The sequence below is a fragment of the Pipistrellus hanaki genome, assembly GCF_964339955.1.
Source record: "Pipistrellus hanaki genome assembly, chromosome: 12".
In the NCBI taxonomy this organism is placed as follows: Eukaryota; Metazoa; Chordata; class Mammalia; order Chiroptera; family Vespertilionidae; genus Pipistrellus; species Pipistrellus hanaki.
This window is the reverse complement of record NC_140514.1, coordinates 31,468,318-31,492,595: the sequence shown is the minus strand read 5'-3', so window position 1 is coordinate 31,492,595 and position 24,278 is coordinate 31,468,318. Positions and strand designations below refer to the sequence as shown.

General features: G+C 35.0%; 1 protein-coding gene across 5 annotated transcripts in view; it reads left to right on the top strand.

Moving 5' to 3' along the window:
- The window catches only part of USP34 (ubiquitin specific peptidase 34), a 179,950-nt gene that overhangs the window by 88,928 nt on the left and 66,744 nt on the right, over positions 1–24,278 (top strand). For all 5 annotated transcript variants that reach the window (XM_084901048.1, XM_084901047.1, XM_084901045.1 and 2 more), the window contains 10 exons: positions 290–376; positions 7,595–7,795; positions 11,103–11,185; positions 16,166–16,206; positions 16,342–16,466; positions 17,809–17,961; positions 19,144–19,248; positions 20,613–20,668; positions 20,762–20,882; positions 23,885–24,068. In XM_084901048.1, the coding sequence (XP_084757174.1) occupies positions 290–376; positions 7,595–7,795; positions 11,103–11,185; positions 16,166–16,206; positions 16,342–16,466; positions 17,809–17,961; positions 19,144–19,248; positions 20,613–20,668; positions 20,762–20,882; positions 23,885–24,068 (1,156 nt within the window). The remainder of the gene's footprint in view (positions 1–289; positions 377–7,594; positions 7,796–11,102; positions 11,186–16,165; positions 16,207–16,341; positions 16,467–17,808; positions 17,962–19,143; positions 19,249–20,612; positions 20,669–20,761; positions 20,883–23,884; positions 24,069–24,278) is intronic.

Below are 24,278 nucleotides of genomic sequence, written 5' to 3'. Positions count from 1 at the left end.
GCAGGCTTCACACAGCTCCAGCCTGCATATGCAAATTAATCTCCATCTTGTTGGGTTAATTTGCATACTCTGATTGGCTGTGGCATAGCGAAAGTACGGTCAATTAGCATTTTTCTCTTTTATTAGTGTAGATGTTGTAGACTTTTGCAAGAATCTTTTAAAAATTCTTGAAAGTAGACTGTATGTTACTTGTATAAAAATTATTTTGATTATTAAAGTCAAAGAGAAATTTCTTTGTTACATTATGTAGCTGCTTTTTTCTTACCATTACGCTCACAATTGCTTACAGTTTGTTGCTGCTGGAGGGCTTCAACAGTTATTAGAAATTTTTAATTCCGGAATTCTGGAGCCTAAAGAGCAGGAATCCTGGACTGTGGTAAGTGAAAATTCACTGTTAGCTAGTTACAATAGTTATCGCATTTTGAGCATTTCCATTTCCCATTAGCAAGTATAACTTTTGCTACATCACTGTCGGACAAGATAGTATGGAGTATAGTAGAAATTATTTTTTCTTAAATAGAGTTTGATAAGGAAATTATGCAGTACGAGTTTTCCATGTCAACTTTGTTTAAAAATTTTAAATGTTAAAATTAATGACTGAATTATATCTAATCATAAATATTTTTTCTTTAGGTTTATGCATTATATATTAATATTTATATAGTTAAACTTTGGGTGTTTTTTTAAAAAACTTGGTGTATGTTTTTAATTTTTGAAGAGACTCTTTTCAGTTTTTTAAACCAAATGGACCTGACCTCCAACAAAGCAGAGTAGCATTATGAAACATTATATTCAAATAATAATTTCTTAGTATTTGTTTTTTAGAATAATTTTAGAACATAGGAGACAGGTGTTTTTTTTTAAATATCAAATGCTACTAACTTTAAAAGTTTAATGAAAGAAAAAAAGCTTAATAAAAGAAAGTACATTTAGAAAACATTGCTGTCTTTTTAAGAAATATATATATTTTTATTGATATCAGATAGGAACGGAAAATGAATGAGAAATAGAAACATCAGTGATGAGAGAGAATCATGGATTGGCTGCCTCCTGCATGGGGATCGAGCCTGCAACCTGGGTATATGCCCTTGACTGAAATCGAACCCAGGATCCTTCAGTCCGCAGGCCGACACTCAATCCACTGAGCCAAATCAGCTAGGGTGGAAAACATTGCTATCTTACCACTTGTTTCAATACTTAAAAATGAAAAATAATACATTTTAATTTTACACATTTTACTACAGATAATTTCATTAAAATAGATACCTATACTAAATAAATATTGATATCTATGTCTTATATTTTAAATATTTGTTTTGTTTTATTGTTTCTCATGTCTTTCTTGTTCCATTAATCTCTTAGTGTTAAAAGGTGTCTTTTAGTTCTTTGCCAAAGTTGGAGTATTTAACTAAAATCTTTAATGAGTAGTTATGTGCCATTTGAAAGAATTTTGTTTATAAAATATTCTTAGTATTGAATTGTATTGCAGGGAATTATGCCAAAGGTTTTTTTTTTTGTTTACTTTGAAAGTTTGGATACTGTATGAAATGCGAAAAATTTGCTGCCATATAGCCTAGCAATGTCAGAGATGCCAAACATGCCTAAGAGACAGATTGCTTTAAGTCAGCTGAAATATCCCCTATTTATAATGCATCTCTGTTAATATATTATAGTTATAATTCAGAATCATTCTTGTTTCTTAACCAGATTTTTTTTCTTTTAGAATGAACTTAGCTGAAGTATACTTATAAGTTAAATTTAATTGAGATATAACGAATGTACAATAAAATTATTTTAAAATGTATAAATCAGTGATTTTTCATATATTCACAAAATGGTGCAACTATTACCATTGTCTAATTCCAGAACAATTTCATCATCCCCCAAAAGAAATCCCATACTCATTAGCAATCACTCCTCATTTTTTCTCATGTTTGAGTCCTAGGCAAACACTAATCTAATCTACCTGCTATCTTTATAGATTTGCCTGTTGTAGACATTTCACATAAATCTTTCTTTATATACTAGAGACCTAATGCACGAAATTCACACAAGGGTAGGTCCTCATAGCCACCCCGGTTCATCAGGAAGGTTGTCCGGACAGTTGTTCTGCTGTTCAGCCGTTCAGTCGATTTGCATATTATACTTTTATTATTATAGATATGGTCCTTTGTGACTGGTTTCTTTCACTTAGCATATGGTTTTCAAGATTCATCCTTGAAAGTAATGTATTATTCAAGGCTATGAAGATTGTTGTCTATTTGTTTTCAGTATTTTACATTTTTAGCTTTTAAATTTAGGTCTTTGATCCACTTTAAGTTTTATATGTCTTACGAAGTTGTTGAGTGTACTTTAGATGCAGTTAAGTAATGTGCTTATTTACGAAGTATTAAGTTTTAAAAAATGTGTATACTTGGTGTAATCCTCCAACACAATTGAGATATAGAATATTTCTACTACCTCAGAAGTTCCATCCTCCCCTTTTTTTTTTTTTTTAAATAAATTTTTATTGTTCATATTATTACAAGTGTTCCTTTCCCCCCACTTCCCACCCCACCCTCTGCCCTTTCCCCACTCCCCATTGTCCTCTTCCATAGGTGCACAGTTTATGTTCAGTCTCTTCCCACATTCCCCTCTCCTCTTTTCCCCAAGAATCGTCAGTTCACTCCCCTTCCATACCTCTGATTCTATTATATTCAACAGTTAATATTGTTCATCAGATTTTTTTTTTTTAATTTCCTTGGTTTTTAGATTCACTTGTTGATAGTTACGTATTTGTTGTTCATAATTTTTATCTTTATTTACTTTCTCTTCTGAAAGAACCCCCTTCAGCAATTCATATAATTCTGGTTTGGTGGTGATGAACTCCTTTAGCTTTTTTTTTATTAGTGAAGCTCTTTATCTGACCTTCGATTCTGAGTGATAGCTTTGCTGGGTAGAGTATTTTTGGCTGTAGGTTCTTGCTATTCATCACCTTGAATATTTCTTGCCATTCCCGTCTGGCCTGCATGGTTTCTGTTGAGAAATCAGCTGACAATCGTATAGGTGCTCCTTTATACGTAACCACCTGCTTAGCTCTTGCTGCTTTTAATATTCTCTCTTTGTCCTTTGCTCTTGGAATCTTAATTATGATTTGTCTTGGTGTGGTCCTCTTTGGATTCCTCTTATTTGGAGTTCTGTGTGCTTCCTGGACTTGTAAGTCCAATTCTTTCCCCAGGTGGGGGAAGTTTTCTGTCACTATTTCTTTCAGTATGTTTTCGATATCTTGCTCTCTCTCATCTTCTGGGACCCCCATGATTCTGATGTTGGATCGTTTGAAGTTGTCCCAGAGGTTTCTTACATTATCTTCAATTTTCTGGATTCTCTTGCCTTCTAGCTTCTGCAGAGGAGTGTCTTCTGGCTCTTTATGTTCCAAATCTTTGACTTGATTCTTGCGATCTTCTATTCTGTTTTTAGGACTCTGTATAATATTTTTTATTTCAGACAATGTATTCTTTATTTCTTGTTGATCACTTTTCATATCCTCATAGGTCTCATTTATTTTATCGGCCTTTTCTAGGAGATTCTTGAAAAACCTTATAAGTGTGGTTTTGAACTCTATATCCAGTCGCTTTTTGTCCTCCATTTCTTTCGTTTGTGATCTATTTGGTTTAGGCATTTTCGCAGGCAGCTTTCCTGGTGGGGCGGGGTTTCAGGGTGGAGCCTACAGCCTTGGCTTCCGTCAGCCCCGCCCTATGCGACTCCTGAGATTCAGGGTCCTTCAGTACTTGTTGCAAGCACCTCTGAGAGAAAGGTGCCCTTGATTTTCGCCTGCTACCAAACTGTCTATGCTCTCCCGCAATGGGCCCGAAACTGGGGTTCAGTTCAGTTGGAAGTGGAGTTGGAGGTGGCGTTCAGAGCAGTCTGGAGCCCCTGTCTCCTCCTACGGCACAGCCGGCCGGCCCTTCTCTGCGCGCAGTGTGCGCTCCTCCGGGACCTCCTTTCACCGCTTCCCCAGGTCCCGCCTTACAGCCCAGCTCCCTCTGGATGAGCCTGGGTCCCCGGGGTCTGGCCTAGAATGGGGGTTCAGAGCAGTTGGGGGCCCAGCACAGTCGGAGTGTTTATCTCCTTCCCGCTAGGGAACGCCAGCCAGGCACTCAGCCTCCCTCCTCTCCGGCTCAGTCCTCTCCGCGCTCCGCGTGTCTCCGTACCTTGGGCTTTTACAGCTCCTCCGCGCTTCCTTCTGGTTTTCTCCTTGCTTCTTGTTGTAGAATTTCCAGTCAGTCGACTTTCCTGTAGTTCTGGGTAATGTCCATTTTATATTTTAGTTGTATCTTATTGAAATTGTTGCGTGCAGCTGCGGCTAGGTGCCTACCCTAGCAGCCATCTTGGATTCTCCCTCCATCCTCCCCTTTTATAATCCGTATCTCCCAGCCAACCACTGACCTGCTTTCTATTGTATAGATTACATTTGTATTTTATAGAATTTAATGTAAATGGAATAATAATGATATATGCTGTTCTGGATCTGGCTCCTTTCATTAAATGTATGTGGAAATTGGTAAATGTTGCATGTATTGTTAGTTTGGTTTTTATTGCTCAGAAGAGAACCATTGCATATGTATACTACTACTTTCAGTATGCACTCACCTATTAATGGACATTTGAGCTTCCAGTTTTGGGCTATTACAAAAAAAGCTGATATATACTAAGCATTCATATGCAAGTCTAAGGGGTACATATGTTTTTGTTTCTCTTGGGTAAATGCCAAGTAAAGAAATTGCTAAGAAGTGGATGGTAAGATTACTTTATAACAAGCTGCCAAACTGTTTCCAAAGGAGTTTGAACCATGCATTTGTTGCACATTCTCATCAATATTTGGTATAGTCTTTTTAATTTCAGCCATTCTAGTGAGTATGTAGTAGTATTTTGTGGCTTTGTTGGCCTACTCAAGAAATCATTGCCAAATTCAATGTCCTGAAGCTTTTGTCCTATATTTTCTTTCAAGAATTTTATATTTTAGGTTTTTTATTCATTTTGAATTAATTGTTGTATATGTATTAGGTAAGGGTTCAACTTTAATCTTTTTCGAATAGACATCCAGGTTTCCCTGCATTTCTTGAAAAGACTGTCCTTTCCCCATTAAATGGTCTTAGAAATAATTTTATTTTAATATTTTATAATTTTTTCATTTACATTGACATTTTATGATCTGCATTTTTGTCCTTTTTATTGAATTTATTGGGGTGATACTGGTTAACAAATTATACAGGTTTCAATTGCACTATAACGCCTCATCTATATATTGTACTGTGTGTGCACCACCCCAAGTCAAGTCGTCCATACATCACCATTTATCATCTAAACCCTCCTCCACCCCCCTCCCTAGCAGTCACCACTCTGTTCATATCCTTGAGTTTTTTTCACTCTATTTTTTCCTTTTGCTCAATCCATACCTCCTTCACCAATGTATCCCTCCCCCCCCATCTACTCCTCCCCAAGTATCAGCTACACTTTATCTATGAGTCTGTCTCAATTTTGCTTATTAGTTCATTTTATTCATTAGATTCCATATATGAATGAAATTATGTTACTTGTCTTTTCAATGTGGAGAGCATTATTCAGATTTTTAATTTTTAAAAAAATATATATTTTATTGATTTTTTTACAGAGAAGAAGGGAGAGAGATAGAGAGCTAGAAACTTTGATGAGAGAGAAACATCGACATCGACCAGCTGCCTCTTGCACATCCCCCACCGGTGACGTGCCCGCAACCAATGTACATACCCTTGACCGGAATCGAACCCGGGACCTTTCAATCCGCAGACTGACGCTCTACCACTGAGCCAAACCGGCTTCGGCAGATTTTTAATTTCTTTATGAATGAGTTTTGCGTTTCTAAAAATTTTGTCCAAGTTATCCAATTTTTTGACATATATTGGCAGCATCACCTCTCTTGCACAGTGGATAAGAGATACTTGAATACAAGCACTGTGATACTGAGCCAGCTCTGCTTAGTGATTATTGATTGAATAGTGTATGCAGTGTGGACCCACTGGACAAAGGGGTGATTCATGTCCCGGGCAGGACAGAACTACACAGCAGGAGATTTATCACACTATTCAGAACAGCACACAATCTAAAATTTATGAGTTGTTTATTTCTGGAATTTTCCATATGATATTTTCAGACTGTTTGTTGACCATGGGCAATTGGAACCTCTGAAAATGAAACTGTGAATAAGGGAAGGGACTACTGTCGTAGAAATATTTTCACTCAGTCTGTAGCTTACATACATAAACATTTATGTTTTTTAAGCAGTTTTTAATCTAATAGTTTTTGTATCCCTATAAGAAATTCATGTTTTAAGATCACAAAGATTTTCTCCTCCCCCCCCTGTAAGTTTCACAGTTATCTTTCACATTTAAGTCTGTGATGCATTTAAAACTAACTTTTATATATGTGGAGTGAGGATGAAGTTTTTTGTTTTATTTAATTTTTTTATGGCTATCCAATTTTTCTAGCACCATTTGTTGAAAAGACTATTCTTTCCTCACTGAAATTTCTTGGTACCTTTCTGAAAACCAGTTATGTGGGGTTGCTATGTTTCGAGTATATTGGAATAGATATACCACTTGGCACTGGTGTTAGGAAAGTAGGAAGAAAAGGACTATTAAAGCGAAAGCTCTGAAACTCTCATCTTGAACATAAGTGATAGTCTTATTAATTCATTTCAAGGAAGTGTTTTACTTTAAAAATATTTTTAAGTAAAGCTTTAAGTCAGTAAGAAATATTACACTAAACAGTATTTTACCAAAAATATTTTTTATTTTAAATTTACATATAGAAATGTAACATTTTCAGTTGAATTATATTCTAAAGCTATTGAGAATTGCTAGCCCCAAAATATTAGAGTATATGCAACTTGTTTGAGAAACAACTTGTTAGTTGTTTAACTGTTTTAAAAATTATAGTACAGTTTGAGTAGTGTACAGTGGAACCTCTGTGCTTGAACTTAATTCATGCCGGAAGGCTTTTCAAGAAGCGATTTGTTAAAATCTGAATCATGTTTTTCCATTATAAAGAATGTAAATTGAATTAATCCATTCCAGACCCCCAAATAATTCCCTGTTTTAACCTTTCTTATATACAGTACATGTATAAGGTACTTTAATCTATAAACAAACACCATTTTCTTAAATTTATGGAGCCCTGCTAGCCTTAAAGGAATCACATTCAGCACTCCTTCCAGTGGTGTCTTTCAGGTCAGCATCAGCATCTTTGTTCAGATATCACTGCCTCCGAAATGCTGTCATGGTATTTTTTTTTTAAACCTCTCTCTCTCTGTTATATACATTTATATGATGTGTTCATGATAGAAATGTGTCATTTCCATTTCATTACATGCAACCTCTTAGTGTTTTGATAATTTTTCTTCAATTTTATAAGATTGGATTGTTACTGACCATAATAAATGCTTAGCAACATTCTGTAGCACATGGATTAACTACTAGATATAATTATTTTTATTCTCTAGCCTTTCATTTTAAGTTTTATAGTAGCCATATTACGTTAATTAAAATAGGGAAATGACATTTTTTTTTTTTACCCACAGTGGCAGCTTGACTGTCTTGCTTGCTTGCTGAAGTTAATATGCCAGTTTGCAGTAGATCCGTCTGATTTGGATTTAGCTTATCATGATGTCTTTGCCTGGTCTGGTATAGCAGAAAGCCATAGGAAAAGAACTTGGCCTGGCAAATCAAGAAAGGCCGCTGGTGATCATGCCAAAGGTCTTCATATACCAAGATTAACAGAGGTAAAGTTCACAAGTTATCATTAAATTGTTGTAATGAGTTCTATTTATGTTTTAAGAGAGCTTATGTATTTTTGTTTTAACAAAATGGTGTAAAACACTAATGCATAAGAAATGCTATTCTACAATACCACAGTATGACTTCCCATTTGAAGTGATGCTTTTATTTATTTATTATTATTTTTAAAAAATATATTTTATTGATTTTTTACAGAGAGGAAGGGAGAGAGAGAGCTAGAAACGTCGATGAGAGAGAAACATCGACCAGCTGCCTCTTGCACACCTCCCACCGGGGATGTGTCTGCAACCAACGTACATGCCCCTGACCGGAATTGAACCTGGGACCTTTCAGTCCGCAGACTGACTCTCTACCACTGAGCCAAACCGGTTTGGGCTGATGCCTTTATTTTAATGCAGAAGTAATTATGCTGTTCATCATCCAAAATGCAGGAATGAGTTTTATGGCATTTTAATGTTATCTAACTGTAGGATTGAGTTTATTATTTGTATTCAGTAGTAAATATACCGAGTGTATTAGGCTCCATTCAGGAAAGCAAACCACATTAGATTTTTCAACAGGAAATTTAAATAGAGAATTGGTTTTATTTGTATGAGTTTGAGGATTGAACATACAAAAGAGAACTGTTGAGATAATCTAGAGAAGTAACCATTTACTGCTCATCGTGTTTTCAGAACACATGGGAGGTTGGGGCTTTTCAGAAATCAGCTTATCGAATAAAAATACTGTTGAACTGGGGTTTAGGCCTCTCGAGAAAAGGGTTATGCTACTACTTCTAAAACCAACTGCCTTTTCTGGGTGAAATACTCTGGAGCAGTGCTAAAAATAAAATCCCACAAGAAAATAATTTATAGTGTCTCAGATTGACAGAACTTAATTGGAAGTCATCTGGCAAGGAAGAATTTGATTTGTTATGTACCAACCCTAGGATTGCAGAGCATGTATATAAAATGGGTAGAGCTGAAGAAAATGGCACAATAACCAGCAGTAAAAGTAGAATTATTTTTGTTCACATGATAATATATTTGCCTTTCCAATGTTTTCACCAGTGGTCTGGGAAGTGGGGAAGAGATGAAGATGAGTTTTTAGTGAAATCTGTTTCTCATTTTGTAACTTTTTGTGACCAGTGCCTCATTTTGTACCTGCCCAAGAAAAAAGAATAATGAGTTTGTTACTGATAGAAAAATATTGTGGTGGTTATAGGTTGGAAACTGCTGGTATAAATGGAAACATAAAGCATATTTCCCTGGAATTTGGCGAGATTAAAAGGGGAAAATGATCAATGTTAGCATTCCAGAGTTAAATGGGAAAAATGGTCTATGCTAATATTTCCAGGTTATAATATAAAAAGCTCATATTGAATGTGCTTTTTCCCATCAACTCACTAAATAATTTAAATGCTTTTGACACTTAGTAGTGATTTCCTCTTGAGATATTAATAATATATAAATATAGGTATACATGTAGAATTTAAAAAATTGGCTTGTTTTTTATTTTTGTACCTTTTATTGTTGACACTATTATAGATGTTTTCCTTTATCCCACTTTGGCCACTTACACCTAGCCTGTAAAAATTGGCTTGTTTTTTAAAAAATACATGAAATTACATTCTTAGTGAAAATAGTTCTGAATATACAAGTGAACTCCTTAGTCATAGGTGACAGCCATTAATAGCATTATTTTTTAGCGTTTTTTTTTTTTTTTTTTTTTTTTTTTTCTATGCACATGCCAGGGTTAGGTTTCCGTAGTTTACAAAAGGTACATACTATATGCATTTTACCGTAATAATTAGAACTTAGTGTGTAAATCTAAGCTGTTTGGGGACAAACATTCTTGTTACACTAATTCTGGAGACAAAGCCATCCAATTTTAGTACACTGTAGATAGTAAGAGATTCTTTGTATTTGTTCTCTTTGATAGCCTTTACGATGGTTGAAATTCCAGATTGAACTTTCATATTCCTACCTAAACATAGTTTTCTTAAAGCTTTCCTGATTTTGCCAGGGACAGGTTTTGCATATTTGACATATATATATATACACACACACACACACACACACACACACACACACTTGTGTTACAGTGCTCTCTATGTTATCTGCTGTAATGTTTAACATCTCCAGGATGGAAACAGTGTCTTATAAAATAAGTGCCCAGAATGAGCTCTGACCTTCAGAAGAGATTGAATAATTTTTTTTAAATGAGCTTACTATACAATGGGCTTATTATTGTTCATTTTTTTAAAAATATGTTTTATTGATTTTTTACAGAGAGGAGGAGAGAGGAATAGAGAGCTAGAAACGTCGATGAGAGAGAAACATCGACCAGCTGCCTCCTGCACACCCCCTACTGGGGATGTGCTCACAACCAATGTACATGCCCTTGACCGGAATCGAACCTGGGACCTTTCAGTCCGCAGACCGACGCTCTACCACTGAGCTAAACCGGTTTCGGCGAGATTGAATAATTTTTTAATGAAGTTAGCAAATTATTATTTTTTTCCTATTATATGGATGAAGAGCTAAAAGTATTTATTAGAGTCAAGGCAGCTTGAAAGTCAGCAAACTCAACATTGAACCTCAGAATTTTTAATCTAAAATCCATGCTGTATATCCCTGGTGTATTATATTGCCTTTCTATGTTCATTTCAGGATTGTTGAGGAATCTTCTGTTGCTTAACTCCTTTTTTCTTGTTTCAAGAGTAGAAAATGTTTAATTCTTCACCTATGCCACAAAAATCCACCACTGTGATATATATTATTTTTCTCTGACATGCAGATAATCTATGGAGCAAATATAAAAAACAGTTTTACTTGTGTATTTCTAAATTTTGAATGATTCTTGTTAAAGTTGCTGGTTTTCTTTCTTTTTTTTAAAAAAATATATTTTATTGATTTTTTACAGAGAGAAAGGGAGAGAGATAGAGAGCTAGAAACGTCGACGAGAGAGAAACATCAACCAGCTGCCTCTTGCACACCCCCTACCGGGGATGTGCCCGCAACCATCGTACATGCCCTTGACTGGAATTGAACCTGGGACCTTTCAGTCCGCAGACCGACGCTCTACCGCTGAGCCAAACCGGTTTCGGCAGTTGCTGGTTTTCTAATATTTGATATTTTTACAATATTTTCAAATGGCCATTCTAAGATACTTCTTGTCATAAAAAAAGTTTAACATAATTTGGAGTCTTAGGTTAAAAATGCAGTTGTATGGTGTTTTTTTGTTTTGTTTTTGTTTTTGTTTAGTGTATTTAAAAGATGTTTTTAAAAAATTTTTGGTTTTGTTTTAAAGGTATTTCTTGTTCTTGTGCAAGGAACCGGCTTGATTCAACGACTTATGTCTGTTGCTTATACCTATGATAATCTGGCTCCTAGGTATGATTTTTTTTTTAACATAATTTATGAATGCATTTGTGGTAAGAATATAATGTTTTAAAGCTTTATTTTGAAAACATTTAACATTTAGAAAAATTTTAGGGTGTTTTTATGAACTCCCATACTGTTTATTTAGATTTGCGTATTATCAACATTTTGCCAATTTTATCACAAAATCATGAGTGTGTTTATCAGTGTGTGTCTGTGTGAACACATTCATTTACATATTATTCTGAATCTTTGAGAGTAGTTCACTAGAGGAATGGGGACCAGCCAGCCTTTCGTCTGGGAGAGAGACAAGCCACCTGCCCTGCAGTCCCCTGTGGCTGTGGCTGCCCTGGGCAAAGCCAGCTCCAGTCCTGGGTGCCTGCAGCCAGCCAGAGGGAGGGAAGCCCAGGTCCTAGGTGCCTGTGGGTCCTGGGTGCCTGCAACTGGTTGGAGAAGGGAATCCTGGGTCCCATTTGTGTGGTAAGGCAGAGGCGGTTAGGGGTGATCAGACCAGCATGGGAGCAGTTAGAGGTGATCAGGCCTGTAGGGTAGCAGTTAGGGGCGATCAGGCAGGCCTGGCAAAAGTAGTTAGGGGTGATCAGGCAGACAAGCAGGAGAGCAATTAGGAGCCAGTGGTCTCAGATTGTGAGAGGTAGTTGAGCAACCCCCAAAGGGTCCCGGATTTAAGAGGGTGCAGGCCGGGTTGAGGAACCCCCGTCCTCCCCCTCCACCTCCCCGTCCCCTTTCATGCACGAATTTTGTGCACTGGGCCTGTAGTCTATATTATAAAAAGCAAGTTGTCATAACAGTAACAACCAAAGACTGGTCACCAGGAGGTGCATGTAGCACCTTTCGGTCCCTCCCCCTGGCCTGAGAGCCACTTATGCAGTGTGGCCCACAGGCTCAGATCACAGCAAGGCGGGCTGGTGGGTGGGGCCATGCAATTTCACACACTGGGCTTTTAGTTTACTCATAAATACTTTCATTCTTAGACCAAGGACCTTTTCTTAACTACTAGTGTAAAATAAGTTTAGAAAATATTATCTAATATACAGTTGGTACTTCTCATTAGAACTATGTACTACTGTTGCATTTAGTTGTCATATTTATTTCATTTTCTTTAATCACTGATACTTTCTTAGCCTTTCTTTGATGATATTGAAATTTTATAATGCACCTTTCAATCTAGGTTTTCCTGACTGTTCCTCATGGTTAGATTCAGATGATATATTTTAGCAGGAATACTCCATGAATAATAATCTTCACTAGTGCATCCTGGTGATGTCAGTATGTCCATTGTTAGTGGTATTAATTTTGATTGATTGATCTAGTTTCCTTTAGGTTTTTCTACAATGTTTCTGATTTTTTTCTTTGTAATTAAAAGTATACTGTGGGAAGATATTTTGCAATTGCTTAAATTTCCAGCTCCTAATAAAATTTTCGTTTATTTATTTATTAGCATTCAGTAATGATTCTTGCCTGAATTAAAAATATTAGTATAGCCCTCGCCAGGTGGCTCAGTTGGTTGAAGTATTTTCCTATACACCAAAAGATTGTGGGTTTAATTTGTGGTCAGAATACATACCTAGATTGTGGGTTCAATTCCCACTTGGGGTACACTTGAGAGGTGACCGAGCGCGCGCACGTTCGTGCTCGCTCTCTCTGTCCCTCCCCTCCCATCTCTTCCCCTCTCTCCCCCTTCTTTCTTCCTCTATTCTTTCTCTTTCTAAAACCAATAAAAAAGCATATCCTATATATTTTTTTAAACTTTTATTCCTAGGGTAAGGATTAAAAGTTAAAATATATTTACAAACAGTTTTTCTAACTCTTAACATTCCTTTTATGTTTATTAATTGACATTTTATTGTGAGGAAGTGCTTTCTCTTCTTTCCTTTTATTTATTGATTACCAGTTTGGATTTTTCTTATTCAACATATTATAATTCGTTACTATTACTATTCTCTTTAGTAAAATTATACCTGAGTAGGCCTTGTCAGGCTTGTTGATGTGTCTTTTGACATATATTATTTTGTGTGGAGGAGAAGAATCCTTTTTATCCCTGATACTATAAGATCTTCCTGGCTTGTAGTTTCCCTGCCTCAGTTCTAGAATCAGCCATTTTCTTTAAAAAGCCTTAAAGTTGGTAGGGAACTTCAAAAATATGGGTGCTTGGCCTACTCATTGCTAACAGTGTTTCCTTGCTTCTCTGCCCTCTGACTAGAGCTCTAAATGTGTTTATAAGAATATAGTTAAAACATATAATATGATCCCATGTATTGGAGCTATGTTGGAAAATTTTGTTTTAAATGTACAAATCCCCCTCCCCCCCCCAAATTAAAATATTGTATTTGCTGACTAAATACATGGGGAGTGGAGAGAAAGGCGGGGGAGGAAAGAGAGAGAGAGAGAGAGAGAGAGAGAGAGAGAGAGAGAGAGAGAGAGAGGAAGAGGGACACTGACTGACTCTGATTGGTTATGACACCTGTACACACCCCTATAGTGGATTGAACCCACAACCTAGGTATGTGCCCTGACCAAGAATGAAACCTGCTGCCTTTGGTATATGGGACCATGCTCCAACTAACTGAGCCACATTGGCCAGGGCCTAAAATTCTTTCTTAATGTACTTTTCTTTAGTGTCTGTCCCATTTTAATTCACATTCATTCCTTGATCAGTATCTCCTGTACCACATTAGATTGGGGGTAAGTACTATATAAACTAAATCTGATTTTGCTCATCATTATCTTTTCAGTGGTAGGTACCTTACCTCATAGTTTATAAATGTTATGAATGGGTAACATGGGGAAATGAAGAAAATGCTGTAACATGTCTTTGATTAATATGATAAAATACATTTTATACCCTAACCACCAATTACTTTCAGCTAAATATTTAACTCTTCCTTCTTATCCTCTAACACACTGTACCTCAATATCTACACACTACAATACAGTGAATTAAGGCAATTCAATGACTACTTTAGTATACTTTTTGTTCACTTGACTCTGTTAACCTTATGCAATGAAAAATAAATATGCAGATTTGATACCAGGTGTTCCTGCTGGTTCTCTCTGTGGCAATTCTTGTTTTCATTATAGGAGTTCCATTTTTATTTTACTTTAGAGAGAGACATCAATTTGTTGTTCTATTTATTTATGCAGTATTGGTTGCTAGTATGTGCCTTGTCTAGCTAGGGACCAAACCCACAACCTTGGTGAATTTGGATGATACTCTACCCAACTGAGCTACCCAGCCAGGACCAGTACTTCCAATCTTTGCAATTGAGCTCTTGCCCACTACCCACTCCTACACTTCATCCCTGTGGATTTCTCAGTTCCTGTTTCTGCACCGTTATCTTTTCATAGGCTCTAACCCTCCATTCATAAGGTGCTAGGAGGTTTACATCAATTAAAGCAGAACACTTTTCGCTTGTATTATAAAAAATAATTTAATGCTTCAAATTTAAAACATTGGTGGGTAAGCTACTCTGATAAAGTTAACATACCAATATGTTTGTAGTATGTTTAATATTGATACTTGACTTCTAAAGTTTTTACTTCTTAGTACCTTTTCCTTTAAATCAGTAATAATGGTGAGCCTTGCTTTTGGGGATTTTGAAAGGTATTCTGTGAATTTATAATGAAGTGAGAATGCTCAAGATTCGTGACTTTTTAAAAGTTTATAAGGCAAATATTCTATATTTAATCTTGTTAAAATAAAAATTTTAATTAGTTTTCTTGAAACTGAAGTAATCCATTTTCTTTTTAAATATTTTTTTTTTTTTTTTGATAAAGGAGAGGAATAGAGAGATTGAAACATCAATTATGAGAGAGAATCATTGATCGGCTGCCTCCTGCATGTCCCATACTAGGGATCCAGCCCAAACCTGAGCATGTGCCCTGCCTGGGAATTGAACTATGATCACCTCCTGGTTCATAGGTCCCATAGGTTGATGCTAAACCACTGAGCTATACTAGCCGGGCAAAGTAATACGTTTTCCATTGACGTTACTTGAAAGTATTAGGGAAAATAAAGATGAAATTATATTAAGTTAAATTAGCTTTCTCTACTTTTTAGTAATTTGCTTTTGACTATTCATGCTAGAAACTGGCATTAACAAACAGAACCTTTCATGGCTGAAAGTTTTTCGGAAAGTGTTTGTTGAGCTGAATGCTAGCCAGAAAAGGACTAAGTCCTGAGGCATGAAGTCTAAACCACCAGCAGCAGATGGCTAGATGGAGTAGACTACATGTCCCCCATTCTGGAGTTGATGGGCTCTTTGTATATTATGGAGAAATATGTAAGTTGTCTTTAAAGAATTTACATTGGCTAAGTTAAGGAGGAAGGTAAAGCGGGGGCAGTTCTAGGATAGGTGCATAGTCCCTTAGGAAGAAATGTTTACTACTTGTGATTGGTTGCAGTTACGGTCCTGAAAGTTCATGTGTAAGCAGATTGTGATGGCTTCTGGTGGTTGCTCTAGGCGTTGCTTCAAAGCTCCCTCATGCATTTAGGAATGTGAGCAGTCTGTTGTTAGTTGGCTCACAGACTTTAATTAACTGGTTGGATACTCTTTTCTCTCTGTCTCACTCTCTGTCCTGCTATCATTTAATTTAGTACTTCTGAGAATATTTTTTTCTTGTCAAAGGAAGGTCATTTTATGTCACTGTATGATTTTTTTTTTAAGGAGTCTGAAGTTTAGACTAAATCATTGTGATCTTTGTCTTTAGTAACTCAACCATGAACATTTGTTGAGGGTTTACTTATTTCAATCGATATTGGTTTCACTCAGACTTTATTAAATCTGAACATCCGTTTGTTTGCTATAAGATTTAACAGTGAATTTTAAAATAAAAGATAAGAGTCATAGAAAAATACAAAAGTAGCTTTCTAAAATCTAATGTTTTTTAGGGGAAAAGATGTATATACTTTTAACTAAGTTATTTTTAATTCATTACTAAATTTAATTGGTGGTGGTGTGTTTTTACTTGCAGAGTTTTGAAAGCTCAGTCTGATCACAGGTCTAGACATGAAGGTAAGGATTCAAGAAAGTTAATTTTTAAGAAGTGAAAATTTAGACAACTATATAAATTTATATATATCTTTAATGAACATTATTTTCTTTACAGTACCCCTTAAAATTGTATTTTTTCCCCTACTTTTTCTATAGTTTCACATTATTCAATGTGGCTCTTGGTGAGTTGGGCTCATTGCTGTTCTTTAGTGAAATCTAGCCTTGCTGATAGTGATCATTTACAAGATTGGCTAAAGAAATTGACCCTCCTTATTCCTGAGGTAAGATAAAAATGAAGATTAGTAGTTACTCTTTACTTTTTCATATTGTTAATATCCTATATAATAAAAGCGTAACAGGCTAAGTGTTTGACTGATGAGTTGACCATTCGGTTGACCAAGGGGCCAGATGCTATGACATGTAGGTTAGCTTGATGCTGGGGTCTGGTCGATTGGGACTAGGCAAGAGGACCGGACATGCCCTAGAGCTCTCCCATGGTTCCTCCACAGATGGCCAGCAGCCAGCAGCCCCGATCAGGACGGGCAACATGGCCCTGTTCGCTGGCCAGGCTGAGATACCCCATCTGTGCACGAATTCGTGCACTGGGCCTCTAGTTGATAATTTAAAAAAAAACACACACACAAAAAACACCTAAATGGACATAATCCCACAAATATATCACATTATCTGAAAGATCTAGAATGTTTTGAACTATGTATACTTAAGTGTGAATGTTACATAATCAGTAGCACTCATTTGTCTTTTTCTGAAATATTTCTTTACAGGTTATTTTGCTTTTTAAAAAAAAAATTGCTCTTTTCTAGGGTAGGGCAAGTGAGCGTTAATTGTGGTCATTTAGCGTTTATTGTGGTCATTTATAATGTTTTAGAGAAGTTTTTGCTTGTTTTTTGTTTTCTTTTTATAATTAGAGTGTATCTTAAATGCAACAGAGACTAAAAATAAGTTAAATATATTTTCTTTTGATTCCATTATTGACACTGAGGAGGACAGTATAATTTTCACTAACTGTATTTTTGATATTACACCATATTCCTAAATGAAATAGTAGAAACACACTCTTACTATCACTTAGCCACTACAATCACATCTTTTTTAGACAGTACTGTATAAAACTATACTCTGAATTGATGAATATGTGTTTTTTGTTCTGGTTCTGTCCCAAAGAACCATTGTGACATTTGGGCAAGTTCCTTAGAATATGCAAAATATTCTAGTTTAAGTGTTTTCTAAATTGCTACCTGTTATGAAATTTTTTTATTCTGTTACTTAATCTTGTACATAAATTAATATGTATATTTTCTCCTTAATCCCCTTTGTATTTGTCTATTATTGTGTTTATTTGGTTTTACTTAATGGCCATATTTAGGATTTCTCACATATGTTTTTACATATTACTATATATATATATATATTGATATATATATATATATTACTTTATTTGATCATGTATTATTTATATGCAAGAATATTTTATCAGAACGTTGCATGTTAAAATATGTTACTAAAGAAGTCACCTAATGTTATTTCTGCCAACATATTAACCCTAATATTAACTGTTTAATACTAACTCAGATTGTTTTTGAAACTTGTTTTTTCATTTAGACTGCAGTCCGTCATGAGTCTTGCAATGGTCTTTATAAGTTATCCCTATCGGGGCTGGATGGAGGTGACTCAATCAATCGCTCTTTTCTGCTATTGGCCGCCTCAACATTGTTGAAATTTCTTCCTGATGCTCAAGCGCTTAAACCTATCAGGGTAAGATTTTACTGTGTTCAGGAACGGTTTCTATTCTTGCAGTTTCCTTTGCCCAATTTTATTATCATATTGTTGCAGTAATTTTGAGTTCTTGTTTACTACATATAGTTTATTACCAAGGCAATAATAGTTACATACTTCTTAAAGTGACAGCATTGTGACCATGTTACACCTAGGAGTAGAATCTGTTTGTTTTTTTGTTTTTGTTTTTAATTTATTTTTTAAAATATATTTTATTGATTTTTTACAGAGAGGAAGAGAGAGATAGAGAGTCAGAAACATCGATGAGAGAGAGATATCGATCAGCTGCCCCTTGCACACCCCCCACTTGGGATGTGCCCGCTACCAAGGTACATGCCCTTGACCAGAATCGAACCCCGGACCTTTCAGTCCACAGGCCGACGCTCTATCCACTGAGCCAAACCGGTTTCGGCGAATCTGTTTGTTTTTATTTCAGCTCTAGGGGGGATCTCATGGATATTCAGTTTTGGAAATAATATTTGTTCTTACTATATTTTGGGGCCTGTGTTAGTAAGTTGAATGACAGAAGCTTCATAAATGTAGCTACCATCTCATTTAGTAACTCAGGGTTTTATTATTAGGATATTCTGAATTTCCTATTTCTTTCCCTTTCCAATGTATATATTAGCCTTGTAAAAACCTCTACCACATAATAAATCCTGATCCCATTAGTAAGTAAATTTTACTATTCCAAGAAATATGTTGTGTTGTAGGATTTACTTTTTCTCCACCATATTAACCTATCATCGACTATGTAAGAAATATGATGTTTTTTATTTTTCAGATTTCAAAGTTATAATAGACCATTGCATGTGTGTAGCTTTATATATACTCATGTTCTGTAGGTTTCTTGTATTCCCACATTTTCATTGAATTCTTAATTTATATCACATTATTTAGTATTTTACATTCATATCTTTTTCAAGAGGGTTGTACTGTTAAATAATTTGAGGGTAATGTTATTCTGAGTTTCTCATTCATTATGTTCTTATTCTAATTTTATAGAAAATAGGAGTGTTGTCTTCATTTTTTTACGTTCCTATTACTGTTTAGTTTGTATTAGGAGTTAATTCTTTTCATAGGCTGTTTCTTAAATATATTGTAATTTTAAGTTGTTTTCCTTTGAAAAATCATTTTACAAAGTTAAAATTTTTTTAATAGATAGATGATTATGAAGAAGAACCAATGTTAAAACCTGGATGCAAAGAGTATTTTTGGTTGTTGTGCAAATTAGTTGACAACATACATATAAAGGACGCTAGTCAGGTATGTTCAGGAAACTACATTATCATGTTAATAGAGATGAATTATGTATACATTTGTTCATAACTTTATAGGTCCTTTTTTAAGCATTTTAATCAATAGTAAGTTGAAAATGTTATAATTTTTCTACTCGATTTCCACCTTTCTGTTCTGCTCTAATTCCTTTCTTCTTTTTACTTTTATCTTTGTTGAAATGGATTTATCTAGTATCTACATATAAGTAGTTTCCTGTCTCTTTTGAGTAAAATTTCTGGATGCAAAATCTTATTTAGAATGTGAAATTTAGACTTTAAATTTAAATATAGCTTTCTATAATAGTTTGTAGATTTGGAGTTCTGAATATAAAATAAAATTGCATTTCAAATTGTTGTTTTAAGGTAAAGAAACACTTGAGTTTGCTGATCTAATTTTCTTTTTTTTCTTTTTTCTTTTTCTTTTAAAAAAATATGTATTTTATTGATTTTTTTTTTACAGAGAGGAAGGGAGAGGGATAGAGAGTTAGAAACATTGATGAGAGAGAATCATCGATCAGCCACCTCCTGCACACCCCCCACCGGGGATGTGCCCGCAACCAAGGCACATGCCCCTCAGTCCGCAGCCGACACTGTATCCACTGAGCCAAACCGGTCTCAGCTAATTTTCTTTTAGTACACTAAAATATTTTCATCTAAACAAATGTTTAAAACAAGTGAATTTTAAAAACAAATTTGCCACATAAAGTTTTTTTTTTACTTTTTTTCTCTTATAAATTTAGTAAACTAAAATCTCAGGAAAAAAATGAGAAGCAACTTAAACAAAATACATTTAAATATTTAGGAAACATTTCCTCTGATTTTTTTTAATGTATTTTGATGAAAGTACAACATATACACTTTATAATTAAAATACCCTGTAGTATTTGATCTTCTTTTTAAGAAACAGTTACATCTGAATTCCTTTTTTGTTTTGTTTTGTTAATCCTCACTTGAGGATTTTTTTTTTCCCCCATTGATTTTTTGAGAGAGGGAGAAACATTGATATGTTGCCTCCATCATGTACCTTGTCTGAGGATTGAACTCACAAACCTGGGTATGTGCCCTGCCTGGGAATTGAACCCACTACCTTTTGGTGTATGGGACAATGCTCCAACCAACAGCCATACCAGCCAGGGCCCATTGTATCTTTATTGATGTACTGTCAATGATGTGTTTACAATGGTATCATTATTATTACTTTGACATCACATATGAGTTATTTAATAGGTATTTTAATGAATTTAGGAGAACCAAATTCTTATTACTTCAAAGGAAAATATTTTTATGTTTTAATCTGAATTATTAAATATAAAAAATTCATAGTTGAATTTTATATTTTCTCTTTGTATTAAGACAACGCTCCTCGACTTAGATGCTTTGGCACGGCATTTGGCTGACTGTATTCGAAGGTAAAATTTGTTGTAAAATTGACAATTATATTGTTGAGAGATAAAAAGGACATTATCATGTGAACTATCTTGTTTTGCTTGTATTTTCTGTAGCAGGGAGATCCTTGATCATCAAGATGGTAACATAGAAGATGATGGGCTTACAGGACTCCTCAGGCTTGCAACAAGTGTTATTAAACACAAACCACCCTTTAAATTTTCAAGGGAAGGACAGGTAGGTATTAAGACATCTAAATATCTGTGAAATATAATTGAAACTTTTTGTTGCAATGAAACGTAAAGTTTGCTAAAGCTTTACTGCTGGGAGGAAAAGTGAGCTGTGAATAAAATGAACCCTGGAAATATAAACCTTAGGCTCATTTTTAGAATGCAAAAATAATTTTTAATTTCTATGACTATATATGTGTATATATATATATATATATATATATATATATATATATAATGGTATATAGTTTTGTGGAATTTAGTATTTTGACTATTAACTTATACAATGGAGTTAACACTTAGTCATTATAGAGTATTTGTCTTACTGGTTTTATATTTGAAAGGCCCACTTGCAATAAAATCATTTTAATACACTTAATGACTAAACTAACAAATGTTTAATTACTCTTTAGATTGAGCTATTCACTCTTCCATGGGCACTTCTGTCATTTCTTGCCGTGAGTGAGTTACTTATGATCTGGAAAGTTGGTTATTGATTGTGTCAAAACACAGGCTAGAAGATTATTCCCATGAAAATAGACTAAGAATTCTTGAGATGAACTTAGAGTGACATTTTTGCCTATGTTAAATCTGTGTTACTTCTCCTATTCCTTAAAGCTCCTTCCTTTGCTGATTCTTCTGGGTCTTTCCATTATTTTTCCATTAATGCCCAGTGGGAATAATTTGATTTATTCATAACCTTACTGCTTGAAGTCTTATATATAAACCAGTATATAACTATGATTCTTAAATAGAAATAATAATTTTTCTGATAATTTGTAAAACAAAAATCATCATCATAAGTAAAGAAAAAAGTTTAGATAGTAGAACGAGAAAATTCCTTTATATATTAATAGTTCATTTTCCGTGGTGCTTTGATGATGGCATTCCAGGGCTTTCTATGTATGTAATAAATACACAAGTATATAGTTTATGTTATGTAAAACCATTCTGTGATCTGTTTTCTTCACTTAAAAAATGAATCCATTAAAAAATACCCTTTGAGCCGAGACCATTTTGGCTCAGTGGATAGAGCGTCGGCCTGCAGACTGAAAGGTCCCAGGTTCGATTTTGGTCAAGGACATGTACCTTGGTTGTGGGCACATCCCTGGTAGGGGATGTGCAAGAGGCAGCTATCGATGGTTCTCTCTCATCGATGTTTCTAACTCTCTATTTCTCTCTCTTCCTCTCTGTAAAAAAATTAATTTTTATATATGTATATATATATACACACACACACACACACACACACACATACATATTTTAAAAAAATACCCTTGAAAAATTAAATACATAAGAGGGAAAAAATTTCATGTTTTTAAAAAATGCATATTTTTATTGATTTCAGAGAAGAAGGGAGAGGGGAAGAGATAGAAATGTCAATGATGAGAGAGAATCATTGATCAGCCACCTCCTGCATGCCCCACTCTGGGAATTGAGCCTGCAACATGAGTATGTGCTCAACCATTGAGCCAAACCAGTCAGGCTCACATAAATTCTTCTTCTTTTTAAAAAAATATATTAATTGTTTACAGAGAGAAAGGGAGAGGGATAGAGAGTTAGAACCATCAATGAGAAACATCGATCAGTTGCCTCATGCGCACTCCCTACTGGGTATGAGCCCACAACCAAGGTACATGCTCTTGACCAGAATTGAACCTGGGACCCTTAAGTCCACAGACCAATGCTCTATCTACTGAGCCAAATTGGTTAGGCTCACATAAATTCTTAAAGTAAATTTAATTAATTTAGTCAGAATACATCACTTGACAAAGAACTATGTCATTTTTATATCCCCAGCCATACTACATATGTGATAGGTGTTTTCAATTGGTGGGCCACAGAAGCACACTAGTGAGCTGTAATAACTTTTAAAACATGAAATACTTGACTATTTAGTCAGGGGTACTTACCTGTTTTCCCTTAAACCGTCAAGTAAAAAATGCCAGTTTTCAACAAAACAATAATAATACAGTGTGAATGAATCAAAATTATACTTTAAAAAATATATATATATATATTTTAATACATTTTATTGATTTTTTACAGAGAGGAAGAGAGAAAGATAGAGAGTTAGAAACATCGATCAGCTGCCTCTTACACACCCCCTACTGGGGATGTGCCCGCAACCAAGGTACATCCTCTTGACCGGAATCGAACCTGGGACCTTTCAGTCTGCAGGCTGACGCTCTATCCACTGAGCCAAACCGGTTTCCGCTTATATATATTTTTACTGAATTCAAAGAGAAAGGGAGAGGAAGAGAGAGATGGAAACATCAATGATTCTACCTCATCATTGATGTTTCTATCTCTTTCTCTCCCTCTTCCATCTTTTTGGAAATCAAGATCAGATAGCGAGAAGATTAGGAAAGGCTTTGAAGAAGATATAGTTATTGTAATATAGAATAGTTTTCTTAAATATTGGTTGCCTCCTATACACACCCTTAGGTTGCAGGGGATCAAACCTCAACTTAGGTATTTACCCTGACTGGGAATTGAACCCACAATCTTTTGGTGAATGTGACGATGCTTTGGCAGCCACCCGGCCAGAACAGACATAGTTTTTAATGTTTTTTGTTTGGGAACCTCTGGCACTTAAAAGTTCTCATTATACACAAGTTGCTGCATTGATGGCTACTATTGTTATTATTAGAGTAAAATAAGGAAAAACTTAAGTGCAGAAGCAGCCAAGAAAGGGAGTAATGATTCTTTAACAAAAACTTTTGGAATAAGTTTTTCTGGAATAATAGCGTTTTGGTAAGAACGAGCTATATTAAGTGGCAAGAGGGAAGTAAGAGGGAAGGTGATTCTCACCCTTCTCTTTTCTCTTAAGAAAAGTGAACATTGGGAATACTTTCCAGTAATTGTATAAGATGCTGCTTGACATTTTCAAACAGTCTTGTAGAAAATTGTAGATGTCATAGGGTTTAGTTTACGTAAGTTAACTCATATTTGGAATATAATTAATATTTAAGTTTAGATAATGTGCTTGGATTTTCTGTTTTTCAGGAATTTTTAAGAGATATCTTCAATCTCCTGTTTTTGTTGCCTAGTCTAAAAGATAGACAACAGCCAAAGTGCAAATCACATTCTTCAAGAGCTGCTGCTTATGATTTGTTAGTAGAGATGGTAAAGGGGTCTGTTGAGAACTACAGGCTAATACACAACTGGGTTATGGCACAACACATGCAGTGTAAGCATTCTTGTTTTTCTTTAATCTTTTTAAATTTTGTATGCAGAAATGAGATTTTTGAAGGGCATATTTCAAAGAAAGAAATCACTGTTCACACACTTTAACAGTTATAAATGATCGTTGCTTGGATGTATTGTGGTTAAAGATTTTAATTTTTTTTTTAAGGTGTGAAGGACGTTTTATAGATAGCTCAAGTACTAAAACATTTTT